Source organism: Equus asinus, chromosome 5 (assembly GCF_041296235.1).
Source record: "Equus asinus isolate D_3611 breed Donkey chromosome 5, EquAss-T2T_v2, whole genome shotgun sequence".
Taxonomy (NCBI): domain Eukaryota; kingdom Metazoa; phylum Chordata; class Mammalia; order Perissodactyla; family Equidae; genus Equus; species Equus asinus.
In genome coordinates, this window is record NC_091794.1 from 27,631,369 (window position 1) to 27,646,623 (window position 15,255).

The 15,255-nt window shown below is 36.5% G+C and overlaps 1 protein-coding gene across 14 annotated transcripts in view; it reads right to left on the bottom strand.

The window, feature by feature from the left end:
• The window catches only part of DLG1 (discs large MAGUK scaffold protein 1), a 256,957-nt gene that overhangs the window by 223,057 nt on the left and 18,645 nt on the right, over nucleotides 1-15,255 (bottom strand). For all 14 annotated transcript variants that reach the window (XM_070509126.1, XM_070509131.1, XM_014868119.3 and 11 more), the window contains exon 4: nucleotides 11,102-11,268. In XM_070509126.1, the coding sequence (XP_070365227.1) occupies nucleotides 11,102-11,268 (167 nt within the window). The remainder of the gene's footprint in view (nucleotides 1-11,101; nucleotides 11,269-15,255) is intronic.

A 15,255-nucleotide genomic window follows, 5' to 3' on the forward strand; every position in this document is an offset into this window, starting at 1 on the left:
CAGGCATGGCTGCAGGGAGGGATTTCATTTTCTTACATTCATTATTTCTGCAAAATTTTTTTTTTTTTTACCAACTTGCCTGTTATGTTTCTCTATTAAAACTAGTTCTTTCTCTCCTTATTTTATTAACTTTATTGTGATATTTTCATTTGTCTAGGTAACAAGTCCAATTACCGAAACAGTCATTAAATAAAGTAAGATAGAAACATCTGCCTTGAAGCCTGAAGTTCTGAGTTCTAATATCAGTTTTCCTACATGGTAATAACATAAGTTTGGGCAGTCACAACATCCCTCAACTACAGCTTGCTGAATTCTAAAGTGATTATCAACTCCAAGTACTGAGGACCAAAATCTGGCTAAACCTCATATATGTTAGGAGATTACAGCAAGAATCCATGCTCCTGTGACATCTAAAAATATTATCATATATGGAAATATGCCCTTTAAACTATGCAATTTGAAAATAATAAGGTTATTATTATAATCCATTCCTATACAACACATTAGTGCTTTTCAAGAAAGGAAGAAAGAATATATTGTGTTGGTTTTCAAAACAGCAATAACGCAATATGTTAAACCAGCAGTGTTTCTCAAATTTTATTTTACCAGTTCTGGGGCAAAGGCTAAAGCTGGAAGACTGTGTCACCCGCCTCTACACTCTTACTTCTCAAAGATAACACCTCAAAGAAAAGGCAATCATGTGGAACAAAGAAACAGAAACCATCGTTCCTGGATGATTCTAGTTCTGGGGCAGTGAAAGTTCAAAATGAACTTGGGAAAATTGGGCCAGAAAGCAAAGATGCGCTCAAAGGCTAACGGGGGCATGTCAAAAGGACACAAAGGGATCCCTTCTAGGGAGCCCCCAAATTTGGAGTAATCTGAGCATCCAAAGAATAACTCAAATGGATTATAAACACTGAATAAATAAAAACCTTTCAGTCCACAGTGATAGTTTTTTAAAAAGAAAGAGCAAGAAAAAGGGGGAAAACTTATTAGCCACCTTTAAAGGGGATTATTGTATAAACTCTAAAAACTAGTCATTAAAAGAAAATATAAGCTTTGCCCTGTTTTTTCAGGAGGAACAAAAGCTCATTCCTAGTTGATGGGGAAAAACACTTTCTACAGAAGAATACCAGCTAATACAAATGGAATGATAAAATTAAGGGGGGAAATCAACATTTTGAAACCTCTAAAGAAATAAGTGATTCAGGCAAGAATTATTAGTGGGTGAATCAGGTACAAATTCACTCAATACAAGGTGCTAAAGTACTACCCCATAGATACTTAATAAGTACAAAGAGAAAAGCCTATCCATACAATGAAGGATCTAGAGGTCAGCACCTTTAAGTAGTCGAACGTGCCATCACAAGTGCAACAACCTGACACCGTATGTTTTCTGATGTGATGCACTATGAAGCAGTCTATCACTGTGGAGTCTGCTAAGTCTGATCAATGTTTACACCTAACTTCCTGTTGCCAGAAATAGAGGACTGAGTGGAATGACTTAAACAACATGAGGAAACAAACTAAACAAACACACAATGTGTGGTATTCTACAAGACAACCAGCATGGTCTCTTCAAAAAGTTAGTGCCATTTAAAGGAAAAAAAAAAGGATGGGGAGGGCTATTCCACTAGATTATAAAAGAGTAAAGACATTATCAGACTTGAGGGCCCTCCTGACTCATTACAATGTTCACCCCCACATCTTCACATCTGCCTTTCACCCTGAGCAGCCTAGCAACACCTTGTGCCTTTGGCCTCCTGTCCACTTCTCATCCTCTTACCTCCTCACTTGGGGCTTTGCTGTTAACCACAAAACCAGACACCATATCCCTTGTGCCCCAAAACTTACAACCCTAAAGTGCAGGGGAAGTGTTGCCCACTAGAAGCCAGTAGATAAATTCTTTCCCTTTCTTTCCTTGGATGCAGTTTATATGGCTTCTCAGGGATGCAATGCCTAGGATCCAGCAATCAGTCACACTTAGTGGCAGGAAGCATCCTTGTATTAATTTTTCCTTTTTCTCAGCGTATTTACCTTTTCCCTCACTTGTGCTCTCTAGGTTGAATTCCCTAAATAAAGTAATAGCATGAAAGCCCTCTGCCTCACATTCTGCTATCAGGGAAACTCAGATAAAAACAGAGACTAATAATCTAACACAATACACGAACCTTATCAGGATTCTGATTTTTTAAAAAAAAAACAAAAAGTCTTAAAAGATAGATTGGGGACAGTTATAAATATGGATTGAAGAGAAAATTAATTACTGTTAACTTTCTCAGGTGTGATAATAGTACTAAGGTTATACAGGAGAATGACTATTCTTACTCACAGAAGATGTGTGCTGAAGTTTTTATAGTTTAAGTGCATGATGTCTGCAACTGATTTTCAAGCAGTTTTCCAAAAAAACATAAACAAAAAAACCAAATATGACAAAATGTTAGTAACTGTTGACTCTGTCTGGATGTTTGTTGTATTATTTTTTCAATTTTACTGTACTTGGAAATTTTTTATGACAAAAAGTTAGAAAAAAATATAATCACCCTTAGCCTATTACTTAATTACAATATGGAAAGAAGCACAGTTCTCACTTCATTCAAAAAAAATTTACTAAACAACCGCTATGTGCAAAGACCACACCTATTTCAGTAAATAAGACAGTCCCTAACCTCAGGGACTTACAGTCTAAAAAGTGACAAAAATGCACACAAAACAATGTACCTTTGAGCATTTAATTAACAACAGTGATGAATATTATCAAGAAGAGGCAGAAAGTGCTATAATAGAGGCTCCAACAATCTGAGCGGTAAAGGAAGGCTTCTATCAGGAAGTGATCCTGTAATGACCCTTGACTCTCTCAGTGATTTCTGTCTGTCTTACTCTCACGAACCCCTTTCCAAACCGCCCTCATACCCTTGCGCTCTACAGTCAAAATATCCATAATCCAGCCACTTAGCACCTCTGTTATCACCACTTTGGTTCAAGCCCACATCCATCCTTAACTGGATCACTGAAACAGACTCCTAACAGGTGTCCTGCTTCCACTCTTACTACAGCATATTTTCAACAAAACAGCCTGACTGATTCCTTTAAAGTTTAGGTTAAATAATGTCACTCCTGCTCCAAAACCCTGCAAAAGCTTCACATGATCTGCACCTGCCTTACCCTCTGATCTCATCTCCCACTACTCTCTCCCTTACTCAACTGTTCTAGCCATACCAGCCGTCTTGCTATTTCTCACATAGAGTCTTAGAGTCTTTGCACTGGTCACTCCTCCAAATAGCTGTATCACCTTCCAACTCTGTGTACAAATAACACTTTCTCAATGAGGCCTATAGCGAACACCCTATTTAAAATTGTCAAGTACCTCCCCAATCTGGTATTTCTAACTCCTTTAATCTGCTCTTTTTTCCTCCCATATCACTTATAACCTTCTAACATACTAGATAATTTATTAAATTAGTGTTTATTACCTGCTTTCCCACTAGAATGTAAGCTCCATGAGAACAGGGATCTTTGTTTTGTTAATGCACTTGTTCAATGCATGATACATAACGGTGTTCAATATTTGCTGAATAAATGAGTGAATGGTTGAACTGACATCTAAAATGAAAAGCTAGGGCCAGCCCTGGTAGTCGAGTGGCTAAGTTCAGTGTACTCTGCTTTGGCGGCCCAGGTTCAGTTCTCAGGCGCAGACCTATACCACTCTGTTGGCGGCCATGCTGTGCTGGCAGCCCAGGTACCAAAAAATAGAGGAAGATGGTCACAGATGTTTGTTCAGGGTGAATCTTCCTCAACAAAAAAATAAAATAAAATGAAAAGCTAAAAATGAGAAGCAGTTGGCAAAAGAAGGGAGAACCTTCTATGCAGAGGACTCTGAGCTAAGAGGAACCAGTGGCCAAAGGAGAAAAGAGTTCTAAAGAATGAATGAACAAACAGGCAGTGGTGAAGTAACTTAGGATTTCTGAGTCTTATTAGGGATTTCCCACTTCACTCTGAGAGGAATCAAAAGCCAGTGAAGGGTAATGACATGATGTGCAGTTTTAAAAGGTAATCTTTGAGCAAAGCAGTCACAAATTCAAGAGGGGCAAGTCTGAATGCTGACAGGCCAATTCAAGGGACTACTACAATAATCTAGACAAAAAGTAAGGGTGGTTTAGACTACAGTGGCAAGAAAAGAGACAAACAGGGGCTGGCCCCGTGGCCAAGTGGTTAAGTTCGCGCACTCCGCTGCAGGCGGCCCAGTGTTTCGTTGGTTCGAATCCTGGGCGCGGACATGGCACTGCTCATCAAACCACGCTGAGGCAGCGTCCCACATGCCACAACTAGAAGGACCCATAATGGAGAATATACAACTATGTACCGGGGGGCTTTGGGGAGAAAAAGGAAAAAAATAAAATCTTTAAAAAAAGAAAAAAAGAAAAGAGACAGACTGAAATGCTGATTCATGTGAAATTTTGCAAATTGCAGTATGGATTATAGACGTAAATGTGAAAAGCAAAATAAAAGTTTCTGACAAATAATATAGTAGAATATCTTTATGAGCTTGGGGTTGGAAAATACTTCAGTAGGCACAAAGAGCATTAACGAGAAATTGGACTATATTAAATTTAAGAAATCTTGATCAGTAAAAGATATAATTAGGAAAAGCATGCCTCAGAGAGAGAAAATACTTATTACACACACATCTGACAAAGAAATCATATCCAGATAGAGACCTCCTACAAATCAGTAAGACAAAAGATAAAAAAATAGACACTTCAGAAAAGATAACAAAATGAACAATAAACATATGAAAAGGTACTTGTTAATTGTTAATCTTGTTAATGATAGAGAAAATGCAAATAGAACAATATGAAGTACCACTGAACACCTACTGGAATGGTTAAAATTATTAATGACTGACAATAATAAGCATTGGCAAATATGTGAAGCAAGTGAAACTTGCACATACTGGTGGTAATTATAAAACAGGCATAATCGCTTTGCAAAACTATTGTCATTATGTTCTACAATTAAACACATGCACAGATCATTATCATTTTCACGACTGGGTATATAGAGAACAGAAATGCACACACAAATGCGTGAGAAAACACACACACTCAGTGCTGCCATAACATCATTTTGAAAATGCAAATTTGTGTCAACATAATTAATATTTTAGGGAATGATCAGAACATAATGCAAATTTCATGTTTGCTTATGCTTGATCCTCTCCATGAGAAACACTAGGTAAGGGCAGAAAATTGCACCCAGATGAAATGAGCTACATAGGAATACAGAAAATGTACACATTTCAGACTTCAGTTCATTGAGTGTTATAAAGCACACTCATTCACATCTGGTGCTACAACTTTCCATCCAATTTCAGATTAACTCCCCCCGCCAGCACTTAACAATAACGCACAAGCTACAACCCAGACACACATTCCCAAAGCAAACAAGATATTTTTCAAGGTAAAATGTCATATTTATTGTAGTATTTATGTATTTCTTCACCATTTAACGTGTGAAACTGTGCCATTTTTATTAAGCTCTTATCTTTTTTTTTTTTTGAGGAAGATTAGCCCTGAGCTAACTGCTGCCAATCCTCCTCTTTTTGCTGAGAAAGACTGGCCCTGAGCTGACATCCATGCCCATCTTCCTCTACTTTATATGTGGGATGCCAACCACAGCATGACTTGCCAAGCGGTGCCATGTGCGCACCCAGGATCTGAACCGGTGAACTCTGGGCCACCAAAGCGGAATGTGTCCACCTAACTGCTGCACAACTGGGCTGGCCCTCTTATCCTTTTTTAAATATATGTCACTAACTAAGTTTTGAGTCACTAACTCCATTTTCTTCTTAAGCCCTGTGGTTTTTATTGCACAACTTTGCACAGCATGGTGATTCTTAAGAACATACATGTTGGGGACAGCCCAGTGATGCAGTGGTTAACTTCACACACTCCACTTTGGGGGCCCAGGGTTTCACTGGTTTGGATCCTGGGTGTGGACCTATGCACCGCCCATCAAGCCATGCTGTGGCAGCATCCCACATAGAAGAATTAGAATGACTTACAACTAGGATACACAACTACACACTGGGACTTTGGGGAGAAAAAAATAAATAAAAGAGGAAGATTGGCAACAGATGTTAGCTCAGGGCCAACCTTCCTCACTCCTCCCCCCTTCCCAAAAAGGAGGGGTTAAAAAGAATGTGTATGTTGTGCTATGGCAGAAACAACTGTAAAAGCAGTTGTTCTGTTCAAAGCAGCGCTAACCCAAAACTGGAAACAAGTCAAATGCCCATCAACAGAAGGGACGAATACACTGTGGTGTATCACATAATCGAATATTCTACAGGAATAAGAATGAAAAAGCTTCAATTCATGGATGAAATTCACAAACATAAGAAAAAAGAATCTAGACATAAGAGAGTACAAACTATATGAATCTATTATTAATCTATGGTGTTAGAAATCAGGATGGTTCTTTGAAGAAGAGGGAGCAGGTAGTAAATAGGAAAGGTACAATGGGTACTGGCATAAGTTTTTTAATTAAGATACAATGGAGGGCAGGCCCTGCGGCTAAGTGGTTTAGTTTGTGCACTCCATTTTGGTGGCTCAGGATTTCGTCAGTTCGGATCCTGGGTGCGAACATGGCACCGCTCATCAGGCCATGCTGAAGTGGCATCCCAGACAGCACAATCAGAGGGACCTACAACTAAAATATACAACTATGCACTGGCTTTGAGGAGAAGAAGAAAAAAAAGAAAAAGAAGATTGGCAACAGATGTTGGCTCAGGTGCCCTTCGGCTGATGACTGGATAAAGAAAATGTGGTGTATATATATATACAATGGAACACTACTCAGCCAGAAAAAAAGACAAATTCATCCCATTTGCAGTAACATGGAAGGACCTGGAGGGAATTATGCTAAGCGAAATAAGCCAGACCGAGAAAGACAAACACCAGATGATTTCACTCATGCATGGAATATGAACAAACACACGGACAAAGAAAACAGTTCAGTGGTTACCAGGGGAAGGGGAGTGGGGGAGTGGGCACAGGGGGTGAAAGGGAGCACTTATGTGGCGACAGACAAGAAATAACATACAACTGAAATCTCACATCAATGTAAACTATTATGAACTCATTAAAAAAAAAAAAAGGTTGCATCACTATACTCTCCTACCAACAGTATGAGTTTCTGTTTCCTTACATTTAATTAATCTTTGACAATCAAATTAGTTCAAAATTTTCTGTTAACTTAATTTGAGGTCAAGTGACTCTTCATAGGTTTATTGGTTCATTTGTATTTCTTTTTCTCTGAACTGCCCATTTGCATCCTTTGGTCACTTTCCTACTGTATGTTGGCTTTTTTTCTTACCAATCTATAAGAGGTTTCTTGAGTTGAGAGGGTTGGAAATTAGTCCTTTTTCATGTGACAAATTTTTTTCCCAGTGTATCATTTCTCATTTGTTTATGGTACCTTTCAAGATACAGAAGTTCTATAATCAAAGTTCAGAAAACCAAAATTTGCAAAGCCCACAAAGAAATTCTACAAAGTCAGCATTCTTAACCTTTCCTTTTGATTTTTCTGGGTTTTGTTTGTTGTCATACTTAGAAAAGCTTTCCCTATCCAAAAATCATTAAAAAGTTTATTTTTAAGGTTTTGTTTTTTTTAATCTTTGAATCTTTGATCCACTCAAAATATATTGTATTGTCAGGAATAGGACTGCGATAGACTGAATGTTTGTATCCCCCCAAACTTCCTATGTCGAAATTCCAACCCCCAATGTGATGGTAGCAGGAGGTGGGGCCTTTCGGAGGCTATTAGGTCATGAGGGTGGAGCCTCATGAATTGGATCAGTGCCCTTATAAAAGAGTTCCCAGAGAGCTCCCTCACCCCTTCTCAATGTGAGGACACAGCATGAAGATGACCACCTATGAACCCGGAAGTGGGCTCTCACTAGACACTGAATCTACCAGTGACCTAGTCTTGGACTACCCTGCCTCTAGAACTGTGAGAAATAAATTTCTGTTGTTTATAAGTCACCCAGTCTATGGTATTCCATCACAGCAACCCGAAAGGACTAAGACAAGATAGTGCATCCTTTTCTGTTGGAATTACTCATTAAATCAGGCAAGTCCTCCTACTCTTGCATCTTGCTTCCTTTCAAATACTCTTCCTTACCACCTCTAAAAGTAATTCACTCATTTTAGAATAGATTTGTTTTTACAAAAATAACATATGCTCATTATTTTTAAAATGTAATAGAAAAAGGTAGTAAAAAAATTCCCATCACCCAGAAGCAATCATTAATATTAAGCAAAAATTACTCCAAACATCTCACTAGGCATATGTTCAAAGTAAACGACAAACATACCAAAACCAAAAAAAGTCATTAGAAAATGGGATACTAATCATGCCACTTAAAAAATAAATGGTATTGATTTTTATTTTACTACATCAGAAGAAACAGAAGAAACAAAGTTACAAGGCTACAAATTAATTGACAAGTGAGGATCTGGCAAGAGTTAGACCAGCTACCAAACGTAAAAAAAACGGACAACAAAGAAAAGTGGATGGATGCGTCACAAGACAAAGACTTTCACTTTAAGAAAATAAGAGAGGCAAGCCCTGGCAGAAATTAATCTCAAATACTTTTTGAAAAATTAACCCTCTTTATGATAGCCCTGCAAGAGTGAACGTGAAGTGAAAGATCATGTTGTATACAATTTTGTCAGAAAAAGACTATCTTACTCTTTTACCCAAGAATTAGTGCACAAGAGTAATAATAACATACATTTTGTACAAAATATTTTCATGATTTTCAGATTTTTTCAATTTATAGTCCAATAAAAACTTTGTGCTTTTGTTTTAATTTGGGTCAGTGGATTCTCTTTAACTATAAAACAAGGTGAATTAAATGATTTAAGTCTCTTTTCAGTCCTAAGGATTATGCCCCTAAGAGTCTTAAGGAGGAAGAAACGAGATCAAGTCAAAGGCCATTTAGCCAAGCTTTCTGTCCAAAGGAACATAAATCAATGGGTAATAGGGTAATATACGTTCCTTCTCTTACTGCACTTCAAGAAAATAGAAATTAAACCTCCAAATATTCCAGGCTTTCTTCTTTTAAAAGTCATTATCATCCATCAATGTGTTCCAACAGTATTTACATTTTCAGACAACATTTGTCAAGGTATTCTGTCCTCTCTGTAAAATGGTACTCCCCTTTAACTGACCTTAGCTCACTCAAGTTGACACACATATTTTTCCCTCTTTTTAAAGATCTAGGACTTGATGGACACATCCCTATGTTCCCCCTTACTAAGTCCATTCACGAATGGGTACAGATTTAAACATTACTAGAGTATTTTCCACGTGCCAGGCCTTACGCAACATTTTGCAATCATATTCTCTTCTCATCCATTTCCCTAACTAATAAGATCTGACATTTACAGTCTAAAAGTTCTTATTCTCCTATTCATTTTAGGTAACTTTATCAAGTCCGTAAGACTACCTTTTAGGAGATGCAGAAATCAGCACTGCTCACAGCATTCTAGGTAACAGTACCTCATAATTTTATAAACATTGACATGTTTCCTATACCATTCTTGATGGAAGTCAATGCACTGTTGATCTTTCTGACTGAAATATACATGGAAATTAACTTTCAGCTTGCAGAACTGTCCACTTATTTAACCTTAATAAACGTTTACTTTTACTGGTTACACTGAGCCAGCCATGATCTAAACAATCTCCTATAAAAACAAGCAAATTGACTATAATAACTCCATGCTTTATAATGATAGTTGAGAACCATAAATCAGAAAATAGAAAAAAATTAGTAATTAACAAGTTAATTCTCTTAAAATTTAGCATGTTTCTTACATAAGTAAAATTTTTAACCTAGGACCACAATAAGCGTGAAATAGAAACTGTATTATTGATTAATATCTTAAAAATATATTTGAAATGGACTATCATAAATGCAAATGTCAGCTAAAAGGAATGAAAATTGAAACTATCCAAGAGGAAGTGATGAAAAAAAATAAAAGAGGAAATAAGGACACAGAGACAATACAACGCTAGACTCTCTAACCAGAGAGAAACATGTAACTACATACCAGGATTAGCCATCAGCACTGTGAACTGGGTATTAAAAGGTCTGAAATGCAAAGGCAGACTTGCCAAACTAGCTGAATAAACTGGGTCAAATCGTTCATTTTCTTTTGGATCTCAGTTTCCTCATCTTTATGAAGGAAAGGGATTCGATGTTCTCTGATTCTTCCTGCTCTAAAGTTCTATAATTCTAAGTTACTTCATTTAAAAAAGACAACTGAGAAACTGTCTACTTTATTATCAAAGGGCTGTGTGACTGCTGCCCACCACTACTTTTCACTGATGCAATTTTCTAGGCACTTTTCTAGTACTAACTGGAAGGGACCAGAATCAAGTTTAGTCAGACAACCACCTTCAAATGACTAATGTTTCTCAGAGAGAATCCTCATTACAAAATGCTTCATACCTCTGTTACATCATCTCTAACTCCTCCAGAAACAGTACATCACAACAAAAAAAAGAACACTACTAAAAAATAGTTATGAAAACTCAAAGAAATAGACAAACTTAACTACACAGAAACCAATGCTGATCTTAAAATTTATTAGTCAGTCTCTAGTGAGTTTTAATAATACAATCCTTGAAGACAATAAACAGAGAATCCTTGGGATAAATGTATCAACTAAACTGCCCCAAACCACAAAACTATATTCTATATCTTAGAAAAAAATACCAGAGTAAAACCATCTCTACAAAGTACAGTTTCCATCTAATTATCACACAGAGGGAGCCTCACTGAGGTCTATCACGCAAAGTATTTTTTAACAGTCTAAAGCAAGTATTTCAGACTTCAAGCCATTCACGATATGTTAAGACAGGGGCATCAGAGATTCTGAGCTTATCTTTTCAAAAATATTTTTAATTTCATCTTCTGTATTCCATTATAAATGATATTTTCACGAAATATCCATTTTAACAAAATGAAAAAACTTAGTAGCCCCACTAAACTGATCACCGAAAACCAGCTCAAGGAAGAATTTTATCTTACCTCTACACTAGGGCTAAGGCTGCTTGGCAGTGTTTCTGAAGTCACAGTAGTGCTTGGAAGGCTGCAGATCTCCCAAGTATTCACAGGCTGTATTGGTTCAGACTGCTTTGAACGATCTATACATTTTGGATTATCCAGTAAGGTCACTTCATAGAATTCTTGAATATCTAGAGGTGATGAAAAGAAAAGAAAAATTGAAAAGTATTTATATTGTCTAACTAAACTGTGCATTGATAAAACAACATAACTCAAAAGCAAAATTTTTACTCTAGATCAGTAAAATAAGTCCAATCTTATAATGTACTTAAACAGTGAATATTTGCTTATTTTATTGTGTCACAGTCACATCAGAACTTGCAGGGCACAGCATAAAAGTCCTAAGAGTTTTACCCTTCTAAGCGCCGAATTCAAATCCCTCCTCATCACCAATTAGCTACACGTTTAGGCACGTTCAACCTCTAACAACTCGCCTTTTATCTTTGTGAATTGTTACAAGGATTGACTGTAATACATACAAAGTGCACAATGGCACATAATAGGCTCATAACAGACAGTAGCTAATATCATTATCATGAATTCTGCAGACACGAGTCATTACTGATATTTTATATCTTTGTACCACCAATATCCAGGCTGGGAATGTAAACCCAAGTGGTTTTAACTGCCCTTCCAACCAAAATAAAACAAAAAACTAAGTTAAAATAAAACCAAATTAGAAGTATTTTTAGATATCCTCTAGTTCAAATATTTGGAAACAGTAAATTAAGAATTTTATATTATTTTAGAAATAATTAGTTAAAGGTATGACAAAACTCTCAAACAAACCATAAACTCACCTATAGAAACACAGGATACTTTAGAAAACCAAGTTACTTTGCTGTCAGCTGGAGTTACATGAACTTAATATATTAACATTGGTTATTCATGCTGCTCAGAAGCTCTGAGTGGGAGTTATATAAGGTTTAAGTTCACCACTGTTAGTTCTTTATTCACCTACTGATATAATTTTGAGTTGGTATTTAAAGGGGGAAATCATTATTTAACACCAATGGTAAGCACTATCTTGTATAGAATCATACACAATAACTGTAAATAACATTAACAGAATAAATTTTACTTCTTGTTTCTCACTATGATGAAAAGATTAGTATCTCCTTTAAAAAACAATGTACTAAACCAGTAGACAAGAAACTTCCTTTTCAGTATTAGTAACTGGTAAACTGTAGAACCTTCTAAGTAAAGAGCTAATAAAAACTAAGGTCTGCACAGTGAGGATAATATTAACCTACTTCACAGGGCGTTAAGAATATTACTAGAGAAAATTATATGTGCATTTTATAAACCATGAATCACTATATAAAACTATTCACATAACCATCAAGAAAAATATCAAAAACTCAAATTCAGAGCATCAGCTACAAAGTGTTCTTACCAAAAACTGTTTAACCTGAATCTAAATCAAGTATTTAGAATCAACTTCTACCTCACAGGAAATACAGGGGATAGAGGAACAAGTTAAATGATACCAGAAAAGCAAACAATGAAACCGATCCAAAAGAGGACATCCTACAAGACCACCGGCCCAGTTTCTTTGGAAAGTCAACATCCTGAAAGGGAAAAGAAACTGTTTGAAAGTAAGGATTTTTCTGTATAAAGGAAACAAAAAAGACATAGCGAGCAACTGCAGTGTCTGGGCCTTGACTGGTGTGTGTGTGGCGGGGAGGGGATGAGCTACAAAACACACTGTGACAACAATCAGGGAAATTTAAATACGGACGATTCTCTAGAAAATATTAGGGAACTTTTTTGGTAGAAGATACACAGGTGTGTGAGCATATATATGTACACTTATATGGTAGGACATATATTTCTATATATCTAAGAGAGATATATATGTAGGAGACACAAATTTATAGATCTATATAGAGAGAGAATCTCCTACAACAACAAAAAATACCACAGCTCCCAGTATAGTACTATGCTCCCAAGAGCACTAAATGAGTACTGATTAATTGGTTACGATAAGTTGACCACATCATTACATAAAATTTTTATTATATTTTCCATTACTGTAAGTCAAGTTGCAAATCTTAAATTTCAATGTGATCTTTTATTCTATAATTAAGTAATAGAAACACTGCTATATTACCCTTCAATAACATCTCTAACAAAAATCTAGACCAGTGCTGTCCAAAAGAACTTTCAGCAATGATAAGAATGTTCCATAGCTGCACTGTCCAGTATGATCGCCACTAGATGCATACGGCTATTGAGCACTTAAAATGTGATTAGTGTGTCGGAGGAATTGAATTTATAATTTTATTTAGGTTTAATTAATTTAAACAGCTGCATATGGCTAGTAGTTACTGTACAGGACAAGAGATATATAGACTAATATAATTCAAACAGAGTAACATTTTATCATTTAACTCATTTCATGTAGTAAAGTCAAAGAGTAAAGTGATCCCTACATGAGTTCTTCAAAAGCTGTACCCTGCTTGTCAATTGAAATGCCTCAAGTAGGTCTCATATTCATCTATCAAACAGTCCTTTCTAATCTGCTGTACCTGAGCTCCTATGCACTAGAGAACCAAATATCCATATTATTCTAACTATATTAGGCTTAAAACAAAATAAGCTGAGTAAACACCCATTAGGATGGTTATTATCAACAAACCAGAAAATAACAAGTGTTGCTGAGGATGTGGAGTAATTAAACCTTGTGCTTTGCTGGTTGAAATATAAAATGATGCAGTTGCTGTGGAAAACAGTATGGTGGTTCCTCAAAATATTAAAACACAGAATCACTATTTGATCTAGCAATTCCACTTCTGGGTATATACCCAAAAGAACTGAACGCAGGGACTCAAACAGATATTCATATATCAATGTTTATAGCAGCACTATTCACAACATCCAAAAGGTGAAAACCCCCCACATGTTCATTAATAGAAAAATGGTTAATAAGCAAAATGTGATATATACAGTGTAATATTATTCAGCCTTTGAAAGGAATGAAATTCTGATCACTGTACAATATGGACGGATGAATCTTGAAGACATTATGCTAAGCGAAATAAGTCAAATACAAAAAGACAAATATTGCATGATTCCACTTATATGAGGAACCTAGAATAGTCAAATTCATACAGACAGAAAGAACAGTTGCTCCCAGGGCCTGGAGTAAGGAGGGAATTGGGAGTCACTGTTTAATGGGTACAGTTTCAGTGTGGGATCATGACAAAGTTCAGGAGACGGACAGTGGTGACAGGTTGCACAACAATGTGAATGTACTGACCAGCACTAAAATGTACACTTAAAAACTGTCTATTTTATGTCATGTATATTTTATCACAATGAAAAAACAAGTTGAGTCAGAGTCTAGGAGAGCTTAAATGAGTAAAGTGCATGGAATTTAATATGTGGGTTTTATAATATTTATTTTAGCTATTTAGATATCTTTGTTGCTTACTGAGCTCAGGATAACCAATACTGCCAGGTAACACCCAACTAAAAAATATCTTAGTTACCATACTTGGTTAACTAAAACATTATGCAAAAGTACTGACATATTTCTGTTAACACATGTACAGTGTGGTAATGTTTTTCATATGACAGTTTGTCAGTTATCATCACTTTCCTTAAAAATATATATACATATAATATACACACACAGACATCTTTACTCTTGACCCATATCCCATCTTGACTAACTTGGCATAGTTTATACATTTTATGTCGTTTGTCCACCACATTTCTTCATCTTTAGGGTGTCCCAAGACTACAGAGATGAGCAATATAATAACACTTCTTTAGAAACTACTTCGTTAGGGGGCTGGCCCCGTGGCCGAGTGGTTAAGTTCGCGCGCTCCGCTGCAGGCGGCCCAGTGTTTCGTCGGTTCGAATCCTGGGCGCGGACATGGCACTGCTCGTCAGACCACGCTGAGGCAGCGTCCCACATGCCACAACTAGAGGAACCCACAACGAAGAATACACAACTATGTACCGGGGGGCTTTGGGGAGAAAAAGGAAAAAATAAAATCTTTAAAAAAAAAAAAAAAGAAACTACTTCATTAGAATTTCTTCAGGTTTATCAGCAAAGATTTTTCAAAGATGCACCTAATCAAAAAGGGAACCCTCTGGAAAAATTGCAC